The 25,323-nt window shown below is 34.4% G+C and overlaps 2 protein-coding genes across 3 annotated transcripts in view; one reads left to right on the top strand and one right to left on the bottom strand.

The window, feature by feature from the left end:
* The window catches only part of LOC136037209 (catalase-like), a 121,528-nt gene extending 109,971 nt beyond the window's left edge, over positions 1-11,557 (bottom strand). Inside the window, exons 1-2 of one of the 2 annotated variants that reach the window (XM_065719801.1) lie at positions 11,443-11,557; positions 1,033-1,093 (exon numbers count right to left, since the gene is read on the bottom strand). In XM_065719801.1, the coding sequence (XP_065575873.1) occupies positions 1,033-1,089 (57 nt within the window). In that variant the 5' untranslated portion in view covers positions 1,090-1,093; positions 11,443-11,557. Of the gene's footprint in view, positions 1-1,032; positions 1,094-11,383 lie in introns of both variants that reach the window. The other variant, XM_065719811.1, reaches the window with a different exon arrangement.
* A 3,958-nt stretch (positions 11,558-15,515) lies between these two features.
* Positions 15,516-25,323, top strand: part of LOC136037199 (N-acetylglucosamine-6-phosphate deacetylase-like) — a 106,625-nt gene continuing 96,817 nt past the window's right edge. Inside the window, exon 1 of the mRNA XM_065719787.1 lies at positions 15,516-15,562. The gene's annotated coding sequence lies outside the window, so the exon portion shown is untranslated. The remainder of the gene's footprint in view (positions 15,563-25,323) is intronic.

Genomic DNA, 25,323 nt, shown 5'->3' with positions numbered 1-25,323 from the left:
TACTGCTTTGTTTTTGATTATTTATATAGAAATATGTGTTTGGAGTTAGCCTAAGGAGCGAAAAGATTCACTGGCACTTATTATAAATTTGGTAAACATTACAAACTTGGGTAAACATTGGCTCCAAAATAAGAAAAGACGCCCACTAACTGAAAGACAATATTGATAAAAGCGATGTGATTATTTCTTAAAAAACAAGAAAAACATGAAGTCACATAGTGTGCTAAAGGATTTACTAATCATTCAAAATGTTTACTTTCCTCTTTCCATTCAGATAAAATTAGCGAAACAAAAGTTTCCAAGACAATTCCAGAATAGTACTTCCTTTCACTTATGAAATGGGAGAAATAAATAAAGATATAGAATTTCATCAATAGGTTTTTTTTAAAGTCTATTTTCTTCCTTAAGTATCGAATATCAAAAATGAAACTGATTTTGTAGGTTCTTTTGTTATAGATGAAATGTCTATATATAATACTACACTTACCCTGGGAAGGTACACTAAACTTGTTGCTGGGTGCCATTGTACTTTGCTCTCACATTGCATGTCTGGAGAACAAAGCATAAGTCTAGATTGCCGGGCTTATTGGCATTTTATTATTTGCTTTTTTCATATAAAAGTGTTCTATTTATTTTTTTCTTCTTCTTAAATAAAGAATGTTCAAAGATCCAAAATGTGTATCATTATCTCATATAGTAAGGGCTAAACATTTCTTTCCTTTCTTTTATGTTAAATATACGTAGTGGGCTAAACTTACAAAAATTAGGCAGGAGTGCAAACTGTATTTTATGAAAATCTAGGGGAAGAGGGAAATGTTTTTGTTTTTAACAAGTTTTTCAGCGAAAATACCAAAAAAAGGTATTTATCTAAATATAGGGGGTTAACCCCCCCCCCCCTGTTTAGCGCTACTGCATATATAAATATATATATATATATATATATATATATATAGATATATATATATATCTTCTATCAGTATAGTAAATAATTGACAAAGCCAAAGGTAATCAGATAAGAAAGAAAAAACTTACAGCTCTTCCATCCCTATATGCATTCAGTTGATTGGCAGCAGGATCTCTGTTAGCCATCTTTCTATAAAGGAAAAAGCTCATAATTAGGACTCAAATATTTCAATCTACTAAGCTGTAAACATTATACGTACTACAAAAACCAATAACTGCCAAAATATTTTACCCTCCCCCATTGCTGGAAGACAAAAAATTTACACGATTTTACCATTGTTGGAGAAAGTTTGACACTTTCCCAGCAAACCACAAAAAATTTCAAACCGAGCCCTTCCCCCTATCTTTAGATAAAATTGTGTCGGTGCCGTTGAATGAAGAAAAGAAATTACTTAATTTCGCCATAGTTGAAGAAAGTCTGACACTTTTCAAGCAAGCAAAATATTTTTTCTTTCAAACCCTAACCCCTCTCCCTGTCCTTAGATAAAATTCTGTGAATGCCGTTGACTTAGCTACATCCCAATTTCGAGTAGAAACGAGTATTGAATATGCTGGATTATTTGTGTGAAAACCTCCATTTTTAAGTGGGTTACAAAACAAACAGGCTAACATTGAAGACTAAAGAAAAATCCCAGCATATTAATCATGTGTTTGGAATAGAAAAATTAAATTAGTAACAAAGATAATAGATTTCTTGTAAAAATGTAGGACATGCTAAGAAAGGTTTAACTCCTATAAAAATATTTATTCGCAAAAGTACGAATTTGAACAGGATAAAAATTCTTCGTTTTTTGTTTTGCTGGTTATACTACTATTTACTACAGAATTCAATATATTTCAAATTTAACAACTAATTACTTCCTAAATCATTTTACTGTCACCCTTCTTGCAAGTTGCAATATCCAGCTGCGTAATGGAAACATTTTATATCTATTCTTTTGGCAAAACAAAAACACGGAAACGGATTTTTCTATGAAAAATCAAGCATAAATATCAGATTCCTACACACAAAGCCCTTTTAATACTTGGAATTCCTTCCACTTTCGAGATTTGTCAGTCCTTTATAAGAATAAATAAAAAAATAAAAATAGAAGTCAAGAGCACCAATAAAATTAGAACTATTAGGTTTGAGAAGTGGCAGCCTTTCTCACATTTAGATTACCCTAGGTGTGATATTAAAAACAAACAAAAATTCTTTTTAAATTAAAGTCAAGAGCAACATTAAAGCACAAAATTAACAAAACTATTCCACTGTGAGGGGGCTGCCCTCTCCTTAGCCCCTTCCCCCCTCTTCTTCACCCTAAAGTTTGGTTTTTTGTCTCCAATACTCCATGAAAAACTCCTCAAGCAAAACACCAATTGGAGTAGGATAAACAAATATATATATATATATATATATATATATATATATATATATATATATATATATATATATATATATATATATATATATATATATATATATATATATATATATATATATATATATATATATATAGTACTTTCAGAGTGGAAGGACTTCTTAATATGCATTTGTTTTAAACAATAAAATTTTCAGTTCCAATGTTTGAAAGGCAATCACTAAATGAACACTTGCATTTGCCCATTAACTATATTTATTGCACTCATAAATAGTTTCAGCATAGCACAAAAAATTTTAAGCATTTAAGCATTAAGAACGAGGATTAAAGAGGGAGCAGGTCTCCTACTATGGAATAATTTTTATTCATTTTAAATTTTCATGTTGCTCTTTACTCTTATTTGAAAAACTTTGCTTTCATTTAACCTGATATAGAAAAAAAATAGATACTGTCATGAACCAATGGATGAATTCCAAAACCAACAAAAATGAAAAAGAGTAATCAGTTCAAATTTAAAACGAAACAAAAATACTGCAGTTGAGAGTAGGACTACCATCCCCCAAAGCTTTCTAAAGGCCATATGATGTTCTGTGCTTTCCATCAAAGGCAGAACTTAAGGAATTCAAAGCATTGTTGATTACAAATCTGAGGCTAAAATCACAACTTGGAAGTTCAAAATCAAAACCTTGTTAGTAGAATATATATTTGCAGAAGGTGTTTGAAATCTGCCAAATTGATACTTGAGAATGCATAAAGTAATTTAGAATGCTTAGGCATTCTTAACTAGTTAACAATGCCTAGAATATCTAAACCTGATGCTAAAATTGCAGAATACTTGTTGACAAAATGAAAAATGTAGAGAACAAAAAACTACTCCTATTAAAAATACAATACTAGGACTACTGACTACTAACTACTACTACCCTCCATCAACTATCAATAAATATAAACTGTTATTACTGTTTAAAAACATTAGCTAACTGTAGTACTATTGACATACATGGAACCTATGCGAATTAAAAGTAAACTGAAATTACATAAGTTTAAATGTTTATCATTAAATCGTTAAGACATCAAAAAACAGTGAAGTGTAAAAATAAATGTGTTCCTTTCATAAAAATTAAGGAACACATTTAAAACTTATGTTAATCAAAATTAAAATTGACTATTTGAATTAAAATTGTTATTTTAAATTGAATATTTTTTCTCTGTTGCTATCAAAGCACATAAGTTCTACTACTTCAACATTGCTTTATAAGGATGTGTAGAGTCCAGAACTGAACCTCCATAACCATTCTAATGACTCAGCCATCTCTGTATTTAAAGTACACAATATATTAAGAAATCCGAATTCTTCTGAATCCTTGGATATTGATAGGTTTTCTAATATTATAGGTTTTATATAAAAAAAAATATTTCTGGTGAAAGATAAAAACCCCTATAACTCAAACGATAACTCAAACCTATAATTTGTCTTTTACTTTTGGTTCAGGTTCCTCAGGATGGAAGAGGGCTATGGTAAAACAAATATATAAGAAAAGGTTCAGATTGGATTTTAATAATTATTGTCTGATATTAGTTACTTGAATATTTTGTTGTGTTATTACATAGCTAATTGTAGCTTGTATTCAAAGGTGTTTTGATCACAATGAGCATTGGAGCCCAGCTCATAATAGTTTTTGTGACAAAAGATCATGTAATACTCAACTTCTTGTAGTTGTTTCAGATTTTCTGACATGGGATCTTCTTATTAATGATTTGCCTTCTTCAATTAAATTCTGTGAAAATGTTTGCTGATGATTTAAAGTTTATTTGTTTGTGCCTAATGTTCATAATCTGATTATTTTGCGAAATGACCCCTAATTACCGCTTTGAATGGTCGGACCACAACTCTATCACCTTAAATTGCATGTCCAGTAAGATCAGGTGATGTAGAACCTCCTGTAGAAAATATCGCTAGTGATATTTCTAGGTTATAATCTGACATCCCAGTTCAGCCTCCATTCACCATTGGCCTTGTCTTGATCAACTCCTTTCTTGAAGGGTTTTAGGTTTTGAGACTGGATGGTGGCTTCAGATTGGCTATTCCAGAGTGGGACAGAACAGACTAAGAAGAACTGTTGGTGCTTTCACTTGATGATATGGGGGCCTGCTGCTTCTTGATGTGTCCGCTTGTGGTGGTTGAGATGGATGGAGAAAAACATGGCTTAAGAGGTCTTTTTCTAGCAACTTACAAGTTGTTATTATGTCTCCTCTATTCCTATTTTGATGTAACACCTTAAATTAAGCATCCTTTTCTCAGACCACCCTGTATTTCTATAATGAATAAATAAATACTCAAATGGGGATAAATCCATTCATTTTGCAGTTTGAAGATACAGAGGACTTTGCCACCATCATCAGAAATTTATTTTACATTTAGGCAAGATTAAAGAAGAAAATTCATATCAAGACTTTGAATGAACTTCGTCATTGAACTCTCTCAAAAGAAAGAAATCTAGTGAATAACCTGGGAGATCATTATTTTGTGAATGACCTGAATTTGTATTTTTAATTTTGTATAAATATGTTACTTTCAATTTTAATACTTTAGTGTTTCTACTGATGATGGTTGCTGTACATCTCCTCTTTTCCTGGAGTATACCAAATTACCTTGAATTGCACTTGCCAGCAATGGGGACAAGTCCTTTGAACACGAGTCACTGATGATGATAACTCAACCCATTAGGTGCATCCCATATTATGGGCCAAGGTCTCTTGCACCAGTCTTTGTCAACTGCAGACTTGAAGGCTTCAACACTGGGCAAAATAATAGCATTCTGGCTAAGGGAGTGCCATAGACTGCCTACATGGTTAGAGAACAATTTATTTTGTAGCCTAAGGTTAGTATTTTTTCGATAAAGCTTCAAGGGGTGGCCACTAGTACCTGGTGAACTGACTACCTGATACAGGTTGTCACACTCTAGCCACATACTAACTTGTATGTCATTATTATATCTCCTAGCAAATGTTGATATATGAGTTATGGTAGTTTGAGCTTAAGTAAATGGTAAGATATGTAAGGTGTTGACATCCATTTATGCATTTAGTTGCATGTTACTGCTCAAAATCCCAAAGTCCAATTATGGTCTCATCAGGCCTTTTAAGAGCTTAATGACCACAGTTGGAGATCTGCTGCACAATGTTATTATTAAACCAAAATTTTGGTTGGCACTGGCTACTACTGACCATGCACGAAAATTAAACTTTAACTTATCATCAACTAAGACTCTCAGATCTTTTTCACCATGACAACATATGAGTGGCTGTTTCAAACCATTGCTAGATTCCATAAAATACTGGCACAGAGGGTTATTTGCTCAAAAATGAATGACTCAGCATTTCTGGATATTAAATTCAAGATGTCAGGATTTTGCCCACTTTGACAAGGCATTAACATCAGCCTGGATGGCTATGGCACTTTGAGGTCAGGGACAGGACTAATTATTTTGGGAATTATTTGCATACAAGCAAATTTTATTTGCTATGATTGAAGGTGCCTTGTTGATGAAAATATTGAACAAATTTGGTACCCAAAACTGTTCCTTGGGGTGCTTCACTTTTTATATCCACTGATTCAGAGAAGAAGATTGATCAGTTGTCTCCAAATACCCTTACAGTCTGCATATTATTGGTAAGGAATTGTATTATCCAGTTGAAACATCATCATGGATAACAATTGCACAGAGTTTAGTCTCCTGTGGTAAACTTTATCAAAAGCTTTGGCTAGATCTAGCAATAGCATGTCAACAGGAGATTGCTCATCCATAATTTTCGAGACATGCTTGTATACGTCAATGAGGTTAGTGTCAACTGATTAATTAGGATGAAAAACATGTTGATTAGGTGATAGTGGACTATTAGTATTTAAATTGACTATACCTTTGAGTAGTGTCCCAATTGCTGATGTAAGACTAATTGGTTGATAATTGTTAATCCTAAAGTAGGGAGTTTGAGTGAAATGATATATTCCTTGTAGGATTTGTCTAACTATGCAGGGATAAGCTTTGTCATCCTTTTTTGAATACTCTCAAGTCCCTTCATATCCATCTTATAGTGGGGAGAAGCTAGGGTCATGCTTAATTCTAGGTGAGGAGAGACCATGGCTTTATATAGTTTTACAATCAAACATGGGTTCCTGATAGTGAATGTTTGTTTTATGAGCCCAAGGACTCAGCTTGCTTTTGAAATTCAGGCTTATAAGTGGCCATGAAATTTTAACTCATTGTCAACAATGACCTCCAGGTCCTTCTCCTTGGTGACTTACTCAAACTGAGCATTTCCTATCCATTATGAATGCTATGGATGGTTGCATCCAAAATGTAGGATATTACATTTTGAAGCATTGAACTGCAGACACCAGTCCAATGACTATCTGGAAAGTTTGTTCAGATCTTAATGCATAGTTGACTGACTTAGCTCATTTTCGGTCAGTCCTGTGAACAGGTAGGGAAAAAGTTCCAAAGCTGCCAGTAGCAGAATTTAACAGAATTTCAAAAGATGCCAACACTTTAGCAGCACAACTTGTGTTTCAACAGCTTTTCTAAGAGCAAAAAAAATTTTTTATGTAAAAATGGCATTTTCAGACAAAATCTGTCAACAAATTTCACTAGGGCATGTAAACTACCAAGTGGCGTTGCTTCTATGCTACTCCACTTTTTACAAGGCAGCCTATGAGCTTTCAGTCAACAGCATATACCACCAAACGACTCTTTATGTTAGTTGTTTAGTCATTGATGTACATACTGAATAATGTGACCCTCTAGATGGTATCTTGTGGCACTCCACTTATGGCAGGTAGCAGTTTAGAATAGACAGCATTTCCAAATGTGTTGTTATTCACTATAGATGTATTTCATTGCCTGATAATTTTTATTTTGTTTCTGGTATAAGGATTTCTTCAAGGTGTCAACTAGGATTTATGTGTGTTTTTTGATCTTTTTTAAGTTTAATAAATCATGTTTTTAAAGTTGTGATAAATACAAATTTTGGCCTTTTGTGAGTGAAAAGATATTTTAAGATACTTAATATTTATAGCAGTCTTAAACATTGTAAATTCCCTGTTCATCCTCTTTTTGAATACAACTCTTCAATTTAATTTTCAGTCAACATTAGATGAACATTAAGTTGAGAAAATACAGACAAGGGCTATTAAGAAGATTCCTTATCTTTATACAATTCATAGTCCCAAAGGCTTTCTAGGCTCCAAGTCCATTCTTTTCAATTTCATAAGAGGGGTACAGATCTAATTAATGCTAAAACTAATAGAGGATTTATTTTGTTAAAGCAAAGAAGAAGTATTTGTCATCATAAATTGAAAATGTTGTCACTGTTTTGACAAGCAATTGAAAAGAGAAAATTATATTCAATATTTGTTATTTGCAGAATAAATATCAAGCTTTGAAGTATGATACAGCATTGAATCAGAGTTCAAAGTGTATGCAGTTGGCCTAAATTGGATATTTTATGACTTTATTTAATCTGTCAGCTCTTTTTTACCACAAAAATAGTGAAAAATTCCAGAGCTCTACTACAAGCCTGTTTTTGTAATAGTATCTAGTCAATTTGAACTCTTATTTTGGAAACTGCACTGTACTCTCCTGGATTATTAATGAGGCTAACCTAGTCCTGCCCACAGACTTCTCCCTTGCACTGTCTGATTGTTTCACTTTACTCTGGGATGATTGGCAAGAAATTGTTTTGAAGGGCAATGCTAAATTTCTTGCTTCAAGCAACAGAAACAGTGACTCCTTGCATTGACTGAAACTGCTTGTGAATTTTTTTTACCACTGATTTGATACTTGCAGCCAAGAATTTTTTGTGGACTGAATCTGCCATTTCTAAAAATGCTATAGATAGACAAAAGATGATTGATAATGTCGGTGATATGATTAGATGTCTGTGATGAATGTAAAGTGGTCCTACTTTGTTTTGTAATTTTTGAACCTGATAATGTCCAGTGAAATAACTGTTATGCTTACTCAGAAAATCAATGAGTTATGCCTAAAGTTTATAATCTAGTTGATTCTGAAAAGCTCAGGGCTAATGTTGGTTTGTTGCAAAAGTGTTTGTCCCAGACTTGAAACCCAACCTATGGAATAATCTTGAAGAACTCACCCAAAGATCTTGACAATCTCATTCAACAAAAAGACTTTTTAGTAAAATTTGTGGCAACAGTAGTGATTGTATTATTGAATTATAGCCCTGTAAGGATGTTTGGCAGCTTATTTTGTCTGATTAAGATGCTGCTCAGTCACTAGCACACACTCTCAACAATCATGATCAATCTTCAAATGCCAAAATGAAAAGCCCATCAAATTTATAATTGTTTGCTGTACCCCTGATTGATGATCTTATTCAGCTAGTAGCAAACTGTTCTGAAGCTCAGCAGCAAAGGTAGAATTTGCTCCTTTCAGCTCAAATTTGCTGAAAATGCACATCTTGAACAAGTTTTTTTTCTTTTCTGTTTTGCTTGTTTAATAATGGGGCTATTCCAAGCTGGGGAGTGGGTGGTACATGATGATTCCTAGTTTGATGGTAATTTGAATTTGCCTGAATCTAGCTCCAGTAACATCCTCTCCTGAGGTGAGTGACTACTTCAGCTTCAAAATAATACAATTGATATTCTCAGTTTAATAAATAATTCGATAGGTCAGTATAATAAATTTACATCAAATCACCATTTTTCAGCTGTTAGTAAGTATATTTTAGATTTAGACAAAGTTTCCAAATGAAGTAGTAGTTTTTCTATGCTTCAGCTGAATGTTCAAGGTCTTTGTTGTTCATTTGATGAGTTAAAACAAATAGTACATAGTGGCCACCCTGATTTTATTGGTCTTTGTGAGACTTTCCTCAATTTGAAAACTGAATCTCTATTACATCCTGTGGGGAATAAGATGGAGTATTTGAACCATAGTAGGATGGCTAAAGGTAGCCTTGTTGTGTATGTTTCAGAATATCATAAGTACTCTGTAAGACATGACCTGTCAAAAAAGGAAGAAGTGATTTTTGAATCCAAAAAAGCCAAGCCTCAGACTATTGGTCAAGCAGTTCAAGATCATTTGGTAGAAGGCTATAGTCTTCACAGGACAAAGCTAATCCAATGACCTTCAGGTTGTCGGCATTGAGTGTCAGTTTACTGCTGATAGTGAATAGAGCATCATTAATGAAGAAATTAAAAAGTTTATGACCCAAAACACTACCCTGAGGAACTCCACTTAAACATGCTTTGATGAAGAAATAATAATTGATGAAGAAATTCAGCACTCATGCTAAGAAGTCTACTGCTGGTTCTAATTAAGCATACTCTTTCCACTTCTTACCAATCTTTTGTGTAAGGGATTTGTGCACTCTAAGCTTGAAGTTGGAATGTCTCTAGCCTCTCCTTATTAAAAAAAAAAAACAACAACAACATTAAAGTGTTGGAGGATGTGCAGAGACATACCACCAAGTGTTAGATGGCATGTAGGAGCTTTCCTATAACTAGAGGTCATGAACTGAACCTTGTTATGCAGCCTACCCTATACAGAGTCCATGCTCAATTCTTTTCTTCAAGAATCATAAACACTTGTAATAAACTCTCTGAAAACACTGTTACTTCTGAAACTGTGAACATTTTTAAATGAATAATGGATGCTGAGTGGTCCTCAGGAAAATTGAGTGTAAACTTAACTAGAATGTTATTGATCAACATAGTGCCACCTGGTCACTAAAGAATCCTGAAGAAGAAATCCTTAGATTGCTCCAAGCTGTAATTTAAAGTAATAGCCATATTGATGCATGACTTGGATTTTTAACTATTCATTGATGTACAAATTTATTATCAATTCTTATTTGGGTAAAATTCTAGTTAATTGACTTCTTGCTATCTTGGAAAGGGTTTAGGTTAGGAAAATGAAACTTTCAGGGATGGGTCTACAGGCTAAAGTGTGTCCTGGGAAGGTGGTTTAAATTACCCATGTCCACTCCTTCTCCCTCTAGAGGGCCCTGAAATTTGCCTACATGACAGGTCTATACCTACTGAAATTTTGACAAAACAACATTTTACCTTAATTTTCAGTTACTAGTTGCTTTTTCTCTGCCTTTAGCTCTGGAAATGTAATTCCTGTCATTTGAGTAGAATTTTGAGCCATATCAATGTTGTTTTTTTCAAAATTTAGGAAATGTATTTGGATATTTTTAAAACCTTATAAAATAGAATTGAGCAAAGTTATGAAGCTGAAAACAATTTTGTTGTGCTTCAATTAAGCAAAAGATCTATTTTGCAAGGTTTTACTTTTATAGCACACATATTTTTAAAGGTCACCAAAGGTCAGGGCCCTCTTGAGGGAGAAGGAGTGGAGGTAGGTACTGCAAAATACCTTCCCAGGACATACTTTAGCCTGTAGACCCATCCCTTAAAGTTTCATTTTCCTAACCTAAACCCTCTCCAAGATAGCAAGAAGTCAATTAACTAGAATTTTACCCTTATTTGTAAAAAGATGTGAGGGTTCAAGTTTTCCATAATTTCATTCAATAGCTTAGCCTGTTAGTTTTTTACCCTTCTGTACCCCAGGCTGAATCTGGCTGAATTTGGAGTATTGGAGCACATTTTCAAGGATATTAACAAAAAAGTTGAAGAAAAAACACTGAAATAAGTGAAGGTAAAGGTTAGCTGTGTGCAAAATGTTTTAACTAGGCTATGACTATTCAACAGAGGCTAATATGAGAATGAATTATTTGTTAGCATGTTTTGTTCTCTCCAAATAGTTCTCTTGGCTTATACTCAAATTAGGCTAATCAAAAATACCACAAACCTGATCAAAGTTCACTAAATTCAATAACCCTTGAAAGGGATAGAGTTTGAAATACATACTCAGGGCACAGGCTTAAACCTAACAAATGCTCTGGATTCATTCCTGAAAGTTTCATTTCTTTGATTTGACTAGCTTAGGCCCAGCTATTTTCCAAATTAGCCTAGCCTAGTAAAAAGTCCCTCATCTACAACTTTATCACATGAAACTATATTTTCCATCTTTTACCTAGCAGCCTAAAAAATCCAAGACAAAATATTTTTTAACCAATACAAATCAGCACTCACACAAAAGGTTCACTGGCAATTCTTAGAAAGCTTATAGAGCAGGAATGGCCAAAGTGAATGACGCAGTTTCAGATTTTTTCTATCAGTCATTGTTGCATGATGATTACAGTTTCCCCACCGTTGATATTTTACTGACAAAGCGAAAGAAAATCAGCCAATGCAAGCTGAAGAAATACCAGTTTTCAATCGAAACCAGTGCTGTAAAGGATCTTAGGTACATACTTAAGAATATTAGCATATATATAATGTTTATGTATATATTTTCAGGGTACTCTAAGTAAATGCTTAAAATTTTTTGTGCAGTTATTGATAGTTAAGTAAAAAGCACTTTTTATATGAACAGTTCGTTGCCTTATACAACCTGTTTAATTGCTAATATATAAGTCCGTTAATCTTTTTTCTATTACAACTCCAAGCCACTGGAAGCAAATTCAAGTACACTGGCTTTTCTTTCAACTCAATTTATCCAGAGCTTCAATCTTTACCCCTTCAAATGAGATTCCAACACCCTTCAATCCTTTTAGATTACCTCTTCCCTTTCCATATGGGACTACCGTTTTTAGATTTTGGCCCAAGATGAATAGCTACAACAAAAAAGAGGGAAGACAAGAATAAAATTTAAATGGGAAAGCAATACAAAGACAGAGTGTGAAACATAGCTCTTCTTATACGTTGCAAAGTATTTAGATGATCTGAGGTGCCCAAAAGTCTTCTTCAGCAACCATATTAGTCTTTGCAACAAATCTAAAGTAAAAAACTAGACATCTTGAAATCTAATGACATGCAGAAGTTGTATTTGGAAAGAACGATTCTGGGTTGGTATTAGGTTGATTGAATTCATGAATTTTTCTTTTATATCCTATTTTATTTAGAAATGCTACAGCTTCTATTTTGCTAGAGTATATTTTGAAAATTAAAAGTGTCGCTAAAATTTCCGAACGAGCTCAAATCATAGTGTTGTCTATGTTCATTGTTAAGCGGAGAATTCATAAGGTTCTCGGGTATAGGAATTCTAAACATATAATTCTGAAAATTTCCACAATTTAAATGTCAAGGACAAAATAAAGAAAGGAAAGATTGACAGCTAAAAGACTCACAGAAATGAAAATTCCATTATCGTCCTTTCTCCAAAATAGGAAATATACAGCCATTGCCTGAAAATATTTTTGGAACCCACGATGTCTCGGCTTGTGCTTACCATCTGGAATTGATCAATAGGAGTGCCACAAAAAACCAGTCAAGACAATGGAATTAAATCTTGTCAAGCTTCTTAGGATGCAAGCTGTTCAATCAGGAGTAGAGAGTGAAAAAAAAATTCACAGTTTCTGATGTGTTAGAAGATTTTAATGACAAGGCAGACTTTTTTGAAGACACTTGTCTTGGCGGGCAAAAAGAGTTGACTATATGCGCGCTTCCAAGTATAGTTGTCCAATATCTTCCTTTTGTAATCTTTGACACTTCTGTCTTTGGGTGGCACCATTGTACTTTTCAGTTACCAAGGAATTCCTGTTCTTGTAAATGGCACTTTCTAGGCCAAATCTGGCCTTAGTTGTCTAATGCATTAAAGTTACTTGGTCGAAATTTCTGGGCTAATGAATTTTTACAGAGATGTGCTATTCAAACTTATACGCAGTGATTGACAAACTGAAGTACAGCTCAATAAGACGCCTTATTATGGAAAAGGTCAAGTGAATGATTTCAAAATAATTTCTTAGACCACACTGCTTTTTCATTTACGAAAAATTGAGTAAAAAAAACGGGTTTAATTTCTAAAAAGCAGTGAACAAAAATAAAATATATAAACCACGATTTAACTAAAAATTAAAAATACTCCAAATATTTCGGCCCGACGTCCGGGAGCTTTTCTCAACGGAAAAAAAATTTAAAAAAAAAATAACAAACCGACAATTTAAGACTTTTTCAAGACATCGTAAAAAAAATGCCATGACAAATAAAACACCACAAAAAAAAGATATAAACAATAAAATAAATAAGAACAATACACATTATAAAACAAAAACTTCTGTACTGACGGTAATAACTTTAGAATAAAACTAAAGCAACTGTATATAATATAACTTTTCTCTACTACATTTGGTGTATAACTGGGAATCTACTAAAAATGAAAATTATAAATACTTGTAACAAAACAAAAGCAGGTCACCCAATCGCAAATCCAATCAAAATCTTACAGGTTAATGAAACAAATTTATGAATTATAAATTAAATGAATTTTTTTATTTGCTGTTTTAGCTGCAGTGGACTTCTTACAGCATTGACCTTGCTTTGACTTTCGTTGGCAAGGTTATTACTTGTTTCGGGACAATTATGCAAATTTTTGACTGGTCTTTAATTAAACTGTTATAAATTGAATTCATCTTAAGATCCCCTTCATCTCTATTAATACTAATACCCTACAGTTAACCTTTCTTATTTGTATAATTTCTCTGAAACTTAAGTCCTACAGACTTATCAACAATTTTTGTCTGATCAAATATATTATTGTTATGAGGAAAATTATAAACGTGTTCTGCTATTCCGAATTCAGAAGTTTCGGGTTTTTCATTTTTATTTTCTTAGCGAGCAATCTATCGCATTTTTGTGTTGCTGTAGCCTATTTTGTAAATTCTGCTGTGTTCTAACTACATAAAATTTACCACAAGAGCATGGAATTTTGTACACCCCCTTTTGTCTAACAATCCATGATTACAAACTGTAAGTAAGGAGCAACGCAGCTCAATAATAACCGAAACTTTCAGTAATAACCGAAAAAACAAATGTATCAAAAGGATTGGCTTATTATGCTGGTACCAAAGATATAAGTTTCACTAAGTTCAGTGTTATTCTTCAAAGACAACAAGCCTAAGAAAATTTGCTTTATTTTTGAAAAAAAAAGGAGAAAACTCCCTAAAAATCTCAAAGAACCTTAACAAAACTAACACCATCAGATTCAGCGTATCTGAGAACGCAACTATAGAAGGGTAAAGCTCCTATCTGCAAAAATATGGACTTTCCCAGAAGATGTATTTTTGCCATGTGGATGGCAACCATGCCCTTTTTCACACCTTTTCCCCACAAAATCGTTTGATCAAAATTTAGAGATACCGTAGCCATTTTGCTCTGAATAGTTGAAAGAACAAATAACTTTGCCTTTGGAGTTAATTTGACATCCCACAGCCCCTTAAGGAAAGGTCTTGAAAATAAAAAATTTGCCATTGTACACGTAAAATAACTGTTATTTAGAAGTATGCATTCTTTTTCAGGTAAAGGATTGAATTTTCTGCTTGAGCATTTTCCACAGGGAGAACTTTCTATTGAGAAAGAAGTTTGCAGGAGATACAATTTTGAGGGTAAATTTTACACTGGGGGGATTTGCCAGAATTCTGAAACGAAATTCTTTTTATTTGTTTAACTTTTGTTTTAACTTTCTGTTTCTACTCATTTTAATTTTTAATTCTGTTCCTTGCTTTCAGTTGATTTTATTTAATGAATTTCTTGGGGAAGTTCATCTTTGCTTGCTGAAGAATAGTTATTAGTTTGGAGAAATCATTGAGCATGTTATTATTCTGCATGTAATTATTACTTTTTTACAGTATGTTTTTGTCGTCTTTTTGAAAGTCAGTAACGCAAAAGTCTACTTTTCGGGCTAAGAGAATAAAGCAGTAAAGGTAATATAAAACCTAAAGCAATAAGGTTCCAGAAAGAAATTCAGCCTATTTTGTTAATTTGAAAATAATTTTGAGGTTTTAGCCGCAATATCAGCAATCATGGTTTTTAGCTATGGGTTCCAATCCTGTGCTTTGGCTCTAAAACCTACTCTGTAAAAGGCTTGATTTATTACTTGGATCCAAGCCCTACTTGAGCCTGAAAATGAAGCTAAAACCAATTTTGGCTCTTGTATTTTTTGCAACGAAATTCCATTTCACCCCATCCCCCTGAAAATTCCACGAATCTTTAAAGACTTGTTCCCGAAAACTCCCCGAAGTTTTAGATTCAAGAATGAAAACTCTGACTTTAAACCAGCTCCTGTAGTCCCTTTTTATTAAAAGAAGAAACGGCATAAATCAAATAATTATCAGGAAATCTGTATAGCCTACTTGTACCATATTCATCCCCAGAGGTTAGTCTAGAAACGTTTAAGCACTAGAAATGGTTAGATTCTGCAAAAAAATGTTGATATTTGGCTAGTAGCCTACCTCTGAACCACACTGAGCAACAATCTAGTTTAACGGGTTCAGTAAAATTTGGTAAATAGGCCTATATATTGGTTGGCCACTTCTGAAGGAGATATATTAGGCAAATAAAAATAGTAGAATAGGTCCATTATATTTCTTAGGCCATTTTCATGCTATGTTTAAATAGCCTATCATAGTTGCTTTTCTGACATAGCCCCCCCCAGACATAGCCAGTAGGTTTTTTGTTCAAACAGGTTTTGCCTTGATGAAATAGGTCTATAGTTTTTTTTGAGTAAAATATACTGAAATATGGATAAAATTTAAGGCCTGTTTGAAATGATGGTAAAATGCTAAACAACCTAGGCCCATCTTTTTAAAGAAGCTAGGTTAAGTAGACTAGACAAAACTTTTATTAGTGAATCCAGAGCAATATAGGCCTACATGTCCTGGGAAGGTATTTTAAAGCTACTGTGTTAACTCTCTTCTGACATTAAAGTCTTAGATATTTGCCTTGGGTAAAAAACAGTAGGGCAATTGACCAAAATTATGTAAAATTCTAACCCTCACATCTTTTTATAAAATAAGCAATAAGAAAAATTATGGTAAAATTCTAGTTAATTGACTTCTTGCTATCTCAGAAATGGTTTTGGTTAGGATTTTATTATTAAATTCCTTTAATACATTTCCTAAATTTTGAAAAAATACATTCACATGGCTCAAAATTCTACTCAAATAACAGGATTTGCATTTTTAGAACTAAATACAGAGAAAAAGCAAGTAGTAACTGAAAATTAAGGTAAAATATTGTTTTGTTAAATTTCAACAGGTATAGACCTGTCATGTAGGCAAATTTCAGGACCGTCTAGAGGGAGAAGGAGTAGAGGTGGGTACTTCAAAGTACCTTCCCAGGACATACTTTAGCCTTTAGACCCATCCCTGAAAGTTTTATTTTCCTAACCTAAACCCCTTCCAAGATAACAAGAAGTCAATTAATAGAATTTTACCAAAATTATTTATATCAAAGAATAACTAAAAACCTAAAATATGCATCAATATGGTTATTATTATACCATAGCAAAGTTTGATTGGTCATCAACCCCTTAGGTCTCAAAAGGTATTTGCAAGTATAAATGTAATGGTTAAAATTAGAAATCAAGTTCAAGTTCAAGTTCCTTTTATTACCAATATCCATCCATTTATAAACAAAAAATATCCCAAAGGGCTCAATGGCCCGTTATTTGGGAAAAAAAACAACAAAACAAAACATAAATAACTATTAATTACATTCACACTTAAAATATATTTAGAGTCTACTCACCAATCCTCACCCGAGTACAACCGGTCTCCACACCACCTACTTACAAAAAATAAATAAAAATAAAAAAATATATATACATCAAGGATCCAACACTCACACCACCCAAATCTAAATAAATAAATTCAATCTAAATAATTAAATAAATAAATTAAATCTTGATAACTAAACAATATAAATAACTGATCAATATTATAATTTAATTTATTTTTTTTTTATTAAAAAATTCTTCAACCATTTCTTGAAGGATCCTATCGTACAGGACCATCGAATCCCAACAGGAATGGAATTCCAGGCACGTCCGACAGCAACTATCAGACCAAAGTCCGAGCGCACTGCAGGGGTGGATGGCACTAGCACATCATCCTTGTTTCTAGTTTCATAAGGACTGATATTTCGAACAATTTCAAAAAGCCTGGAAAAACTTGATGGAAGGTCTCCACGGAAATATTGAAACGCAATGAAAGAGAGGTGTAATGTATGAATATCTTTAATCTTCAGAAGTTCAACAGAAATATGGGTGGTAGACTGAAGAACTTTTGCTGCTTTCAGTTGGAGATTATGTAAAGGTGTAAGTACAGATGGAAATGTTGACATCCACACTGACAAGCAGTAGCATAAATAAGGGTAAATAAGAGAGAAATATAATAGACAAAGGATAGAGAAAGGAAAGACTCACTTCAGCTTTCAAATAATTCCAAGGCCTTGAGAAACCTTTAATCTCATTGACTCAGTATGGCATTTGAAAGATAGATTTTTAACAAACTTATTCAACTGCTACTTTGTTTGTTTGAGTGAATGATTTTTTTCTTTTATTACCTTAAATTACAGCTTTGAGCAACCTAAGGATTTTCTCCTTGTAGGCTCTGTAAAGAATTAAAGATGAGTCAAAGACTCATGGGCTACCAAATCATACTTCCACTCTGCATCACTCCATTCAACATCCACTCTTGATCTGAAAGTTTCAAGACAAGTTGCAGAGACAGCATATTCTAACTGTCTATTCCAAAGACTGGTGACTCTGTTTGGAAAGAACTGATTTCTCATGTGGAGTCTGCATGATGTCTTAGACAGTTTCTTTGAGTGACATCTGGTTGAAGAGATGGTGGCAAATAAGAATAAATCAGGGACAATGTTTGTCAAGATAAATTTGAAGGCAATTATGACATCACCACATTTGCACCTATATCTTAGGCTTGGTAGTTTCAGGGGACAAAGATGCTCACAATAGGGGACTGTTTGGAAATTGCTAATCAATTTTGTTGCTTGCCTTTTGACTGCTTCTAGGATGATTTTGTTGTTTTTTTTTAAAGGGGATGCAAGTGTCATGTGAACTTCAAGTTTTGGTCAAACAAGAGCTTTATATAGGGTTATCATGACTCCTGGAGAGTGGCTGCTGATTGTTTTCTTTATTTTTCCTGGGGTCTGGTTAGCTAATGAAGCAGCAATAGCAGCATGAGAATCGAATTTAAGTTTCTCATCAACCAAGACACCCAGATCTCTATCCTCAGGAACAGCCTCAATTGGTAAATCATTGAGAGCATACCCAAGCCTAAGTTTTTTTCTCCAAAATGAAGGACATGGCATTTAGATGTGTTGAAGCTCAATAACCAGGCATTTGCCCAATTATTAAGCTTGTTTATACCATGTTGAAAAACATCTACATCAAGCTGGTTTCTGAAACCACCAGTAAGTTTGGAATCATCTGCATTCAAAGTTAAATAATTGTGTACTACACTAGGGGCATCAGTAATAAAAATATTGAAGAGGATATTACCTTACAGCACACCACTCTTGACTGGCAATGAATTTGAATAAATCAGCATTCTGTGAGATGTGAATATTCTGACCTGTTGAGTCCTTTCATCAAGGAATGGCTTAATTCAGCCAACAACTTGGTTGATTATTACTGCAACATGTAACTTGACAATCAGTCTCCTTTGGCAGACCCTATCAAAGGCTTTGGCTTGGTCAAAGAAAGCAATATAAATGGGAACTCCCTTGTCTATTAGATCTGTAACAAAATTGTAAGACTGCAGTAAATTTGTGTCAACAGATCTTCCACTTCAGAAACCATGTTGAGAAAGGTGAAGGATGCCATTATTTTCAAGATGTTTAATAACAGTGTTGATAACTATTCCTTCAATCACTTTGACAGCAGAAGAGGCAAGACTGATTGGCCTGTAATTTGCAGCAGAATTTCTTTTTCCCTTTTTGAAAACAGGAGTTATGTATGCTTTTTTTTCAATCAACTGGAAGTTGTGCAGCTTTGATTGATTTTTGGATAATTACAGATAATAGGACAGCTAGGATATCTTTAGCATGTTTCAGAAGCCAAGGATGAATAATGTCCAGACCCTTAGATTTATATACATTAATTGAAGCAAGTTTCTTATTCACCATGCGTTCAGTTACTTCAATATCACTCATAGTGGTAGTGATTGGGTAAAAAGAGATTGCAGAGGGTAAGACATCCAGACTGTCAAAAATACTGAGGAAAATTGTTTATTCAGGACTTCTGCTTTACTCTCAGGTTTGGATATCACATGTCCATTTTCCCATAAATCTGGAACTGAGTGTCTGCCTGGATTTTTAGTTGATGGATGCCTCCAAAAGAGTTTGGGATTTACTTTGATTTTCTGAGCCAGTTTATTTTTGTGATTTGATTTTAATTTTTAACATTATTTGTAACGCGATTTCTGGCTACCTGGTATCTTTCAAAGTTACAAGAGTTAATATCCTTGTGATTCTTTTTCCATGCTTTGGGTTTTCTTTGGATGAGATTACAAATAAAATGTGTTAGATATGGCAGTGTTTTAGACTGTCTAATCATCCTGATGCTAGCATGCCTCAATTCAGCACTAAATAATAAAGTTTTGAAGATATGCCAAGAAGTCTTAAGATCATCATTTGTGGCAAAGCTCCAGTTAATAAATGCAAAAACCTCTACATACAGATTTGTAGTCAATAAATGAGTGATGTTTGCTTTGCTTTAATTATTAATTGTAGAGAGAATTGTAGCATGGTCACTTTTTCCAAGGAGGGGGGGGGGGCAGTTAATCATTATTTATCAATAGCTCAGGACTAGAAACAATAACTAGGTCAAGAAGTGATGGATCCTGATCACAATGAATTCTTGTAGGCTCATTTACAGTTTGGTATAGATAATTGTTTGATAAACAAGATGCAAAGGGAGAACCTGTAATTTTTGTTTTGGGTGACCCATATCCATAAATCCATAAAATATCTGGCAGGTTGAAGTCACCAAATATAATTGTCTTAAAAGATTTGATTTTAAAATATTGGATACTATTTCCAAAAGGGTATTTTTGCTAATAATCTGGCTTGGGAAACTAGGGCTACAATATGTACATCCAAAGCATATTATATTATTGTCAACAGTTATAGTTAACCACACTGTTTGAATCCAAGGTCTATAGTTGTTATTGGGAATAATAACACCTGCTTGCAGCTCCTTCCTAACAAATATAGCCAAACCTCTCCTACAATCAGGGTCTAATAAATTTGAAAAAAGTCTATAACCATTGATGCTGATGCAAGATTCTGCAAGTTTGGTATTGCTAAATTTGGGGCACACTTCCACAATTCCAAGTATATTGGCTTGTTCTTTTAAAAGAACAGAGGACTTTGTTCCATTTATTTGAAAAACCATCAGCATTGGTACTGATAATTTTAAAGACGTTTGGCTGAGGTGATGGTTTAAAACATTTCTTGTAGATGGTATTGATAAAAAAAAACAGTCAGAGAATGTATTTACAGGTGTGTGGAAGGAGACAAAACAGGACTTCCATTTGTGATGGACTTGAAGGATGGCTCAGAAAGTTTATTAACACTTAACAGCTCTTTCCTATCTATTATATTACTATTTACACATCTTACAGGGATGGTAGATGGGGCATCTAATGGTCCATGGCCTTGTGGGAATGCCCTCCACCTGGACATATGAAGTTTTTAGCAATAATCTATCTGCAGTTGATAGCCAGGTCTGGTTCACCAAGTTCAGTCCAACGTCTGAGTTCAGCAAACAAGGATTTTCATTTTTTTCTGTCTTCCCTGTCTTGAGGTACGGATGCCTTCAAGCCGAGGCTAGTTAGACCCGTTGTTCTAGCGCTAGGCCATTGCTATAGGCACATACCAACACCATATACCTCTTTCATAGGGTATTTCATTGAGCCTATGTTTGCCGCGCTTAGAGCACGAATCCTTAAAGCCGTCAATGGTTAGACCATTGCTCAAGTGGTAGTAACCATCCGCTTCACACATACCAACAATATACTCATTCTCATTTGGGGTTCCCATCTAGCCCATGTCTAGTCGACGTTTTGTAGTCAATTACAGACAGTTGAAATTTTTGTTTCTCGCCCAAATTCTTTGGCTTATAAATGCAAGTTCACTTGCATAAGAGTCGAGGCAGATTGCAGGAGGCCCTTGTAGGCCTTGAATTGGACTCGTTATTTCCATTTGTCAATATGCTGCTTCCCCCTTTCTGCGATCGTGAATTAACCTGAGAGAGAACCTCCAACAGGTTGGAACCCAACTCACCGTGAATTAGCATGAGAGGGTTGACTCTAGTTCAGCGTTGTCGAGTGATAGCCATGAGAGGGAAAATTTTCAAGTAATTTAACCCGTAGTCAACCGGCGTGTGTTCCCCAGCGAGAACCTCCAACAGGTACAACTCTAGTTTGACATTTGTGAAGGGACACACATGCACGGAAAGGTGTAGCATAAAATGGCAGACAGTAACAACGGCAATCCAACGGATAAAATTAACCCTTGACTGGGCTGCCCACTTAATTCAACAATCTGTCTTGGCTTTTTTCTACAATGGGCCATGACTTCCACTTTTCGCACAACTATTCCCTCGATTGTTAAATTGAATTTAACAAAAGAGGGAATAGTTGTGGGAAAAGTGGAAGTCATGGCCCATTGTAGAAAAAAGCCAAGACAAATTGTTGAATTAAGTGGGCAGCCCAGTCAAGGGTTAATTTTATCCGTTTGATTGCCGTTGTTACTGTCTGCCATTTATGCTACACCTTTCCGTGCATGTGTGTCCCTTCACAAATGTCAAACTAGAGTTGTACCTGTTGGAGGTTCTCGCTGGGGAACACACGCAGGTTGACTACGGGTTAAATTACTTGAAAATTTTCCCTCTCAAGGCTATCACTCGACAACGCTGAACTAGAGTCAACCCTCTCATGCTAATTCACGGTGAGTTGGGTTCCAACCTGTTGGAGGTTCTCTCTCAGGTTAATTCACGATCGCAGAAAGGGGGAAGCAGCACAGCATATTGACAAATGGAAATAACGAGTCCAATTCAAGGCCTACAAGGGCCTCCTGCAATCTGCCTCGACTCTTATGCAAGTGAACTTGCATTTATAAGCCAAGGAATTTGGGCGAGAAACAAAAATTTCAACTGTCTGTAATTGACTACAAAACGTCGACTAGACATGGGCTAGATGGGAACCCCAAATGAGAATGAGTATATTGTTGGTATGTGTGAAGCGGATGGTTACTACCACTTGAGCAATGGTCTAACCATTGACGGCTTTAAGGATTCGTGCTCTAAGCGCGGCAAACATAGGCTCAATGAAATACCCTATGAAAGAGGTATATGGTGTTGGTATGTGCCTATAGCAATGGCCTAGCGCTAGAACCACGGGTCTAACTAGCCTCGGCTTGAAGGCATCCGTACCTCAAGCAGTGAGGTACGGAACTGAATTTCTTGTCGGATTTCATATGATCTTTGCAAGATGTGTTTTTTTTCATGCAAGTTTTGGACAGAGAAAAGGATAGGAGGGGGGTGACTCAGGGCAGATTCTTGGTGACTTATACCTGCCTGTCTGATGGGTTGCTTGGTAGTTAAAGGCTTATTGGTTGGCAGAATCCATCTAAAATTACTTATGCTCACATCAGTAATGCCATACTGCTCTGTAAGATGCTTTATTACAGACTCCTTATTGCCATCTTTCCTTGACTGCAAGGGATTACTATCTGCAACTATGTTTTATTTCCTCCTATCCCTGTCCTTTTCCTGCCTGAATATTTGATTTCATATTCAAGGTGGTAGTCAATAGCCTGTTTTATTTTTGATGTTTTCTGCTGCATTGCTTTGCTAACATGTTCTTTAACCTCTGAAACAGTGCATTTATCAGCCATGTTTTTTTCTAGGTCATCAACATGCTCTTTGACTTCATCTAACCTAGCAGTAGTGTCATTTTTGAGCTCCTCTACCATGCCCTTCACTATTTCCGCAATAGCCAAGGCACTTGGGACTTTGAACATTATTAGATTTGAAATTTTGGCTAATGAAGGGGGTCAGCTGGGGAACTAGAGTGCTTGTAGAATGGACAGTACCAGTGCATATCTCCAACACTTGACATTTTTGTAAAAATTTCGTATTTAGGGACAGACATTTTAAGGCAGTCTATGCAGAGCCATTTTCTAAATCCATCACTCAAAACAGCTTTAGAATTTGGGCCAAGACCTATTTTGCAGCCTGTACAGAAATTTAGAGACTTGGTTGGACTACACAATTTCTGTTTGCAATCTCGTTTAGAAGCCATGCTAATTTGCGACAGGGTTTTCAGAACTTGGGGGGGGGGGGATTTTGGACCTGTGGGAAGTGCAGATACTCGAAATGCCTATCCCCAGCAGTTGGATATCCAGCCGGTACCAATACGGCCCTTCTTGTTTGTTATTGCTCTCTAGGGTACCACAAGATTAGGGATAATGTAAATAATAAGGAAAAACAGTTTTGTCTCACAGTTTGTAAGATATTTATCCAGGGTTCATACTTATGCAGCCATATGGGTTTGTTATTGTTCATGTTTGTTAGGATATGTTGATTGCAGTTCATATTTGTTTGGATTGTGTGCAAATCAGAGACATTGGCAAATAACTCACTTTATTGTTGTTTGGTATTTGATTTTAATTCTTTAAATTTTCGGTCTTCTATTTTATTTTGTTTAATTTTTTGGCAGTTTTTTCATTGGTTGTGTTGTACTTTCTGCGTTTGTTTTTGGGTTTTTGCTTTTTCCTTTATCACATTATTTTGTTTGCTCTGAAGAAGAGGCAGTTGTTCTCACAAAATATTCAATTTCTGTGTTTTCTTCAGTATTTTCATTTGTCCTTTAAAATCCCTATTTTTGATCATTTTCTTTCCTTATATTAAAAACTATTTCAACTGGTGTTAATAAATAGATCAAGGGCCAATTTTTATAGTATCTGAGCTGTTGTTGATTGTAACTTGTTCCAGGAAAGAATTGTAAAATCAAAAACCCCAAGTAGTTTCAAGAATGGTCTTGACCAGTTTTGGAGAGAATGTTTTTATGCACATGACTCATAGACCTAACTTCTTTGGTTATATAACTTTGATGAATTTTTTTTTAAAGGGTAGCCATCTAGAGACTGCTGAAACAGGGATGTTTCCCAAATTGTACTCAGGATTTTGTAAACCTTGTAAGTTTTGTTTTATGGATAAATTTTTGGGAACAGTCTTTGTGCAATGCTTAGCAAAAGTCCTTAGCAACCTTAGCAACATCTTTGACCATGAAGATGTGAGTTGAGTTAAAAAAAATTTCAACTTCTTGTTGTGAAAAATCAGTACAAACTGTCTAGAGGTACCCTGAAGACTCATCATCATTTATTAAGATTCTGTCCTCTCTGAACCTTCCTTTCCTCTTGAAGAATGAATTTTTCTTAAAAGGCACTTTCTTTAAACTGAATTCATCATCTCAAGAATTTCTGAGTTTGTTTTTCTCTTCTTTCACAAGAATTTTATCATAATTGGTTTTTCTTTAAAATCAGTTTATGTTATCACAGTAACAAAAAACATGTGTGCAAAAATAGAGCTACACTTCAAACAATATGGCCTAGAGAACTGAAAATAATTGCCAAGCTACATGATATGTAAATAATACATTGTATAACTATTATTTCAATTAATCTTACAATAAAATGCATCTATGAAATTTATGTCACATCTGATTTACAAAATTTTGATACTTTTGCTGGTTTGTTTTATGTCTTCAAGCAATTTATAATTATATGTGTGTGTAAATTGTACCCAAGTACATCTACCAAAAAAAACTTACTAAAAGTTGATTTATACTAATGATCTTCCATGAGGTTTGAAGGAGAATATTAGCCAATTCTATTTGGAGATGACACACTTATACCAGTTAAAGCTAGGGATTCATCAATTAATTGATGGTTTGTTTCCAATAATCCAGTACCAACTTTTACAAAAACAAAATGTATAGTTTTTGGTTGTTCAAAACATGCCACTCGAGAGATTTCTTATCAGGAGCTTCGGGTTGGTGATCAAAACATTTTTAGGGTCCAATCATATTGTTATTTAGGAGTTTTTCT

The sequence above is a fragment of the Artemia franciscana genome, chromosome 2, assembly GCF_032884065.1.
Source record: "Artemia franciscana chromosome 2, ASM3288406v1, whole genome shotgun sequence".
In the NCBI taxonomy this organism is placed as follows: Eukaryota; Metazoa; Arthropoda; class Branchiopoda; order Anostraca; family Artemiidae; genus Artemia; species Artemia franciscana.
The sequence above is the reverse complement of the archived record's forward strand: the minus strand, read 5'-3'. Positions and strand labels throughout refer to the sequence as shown.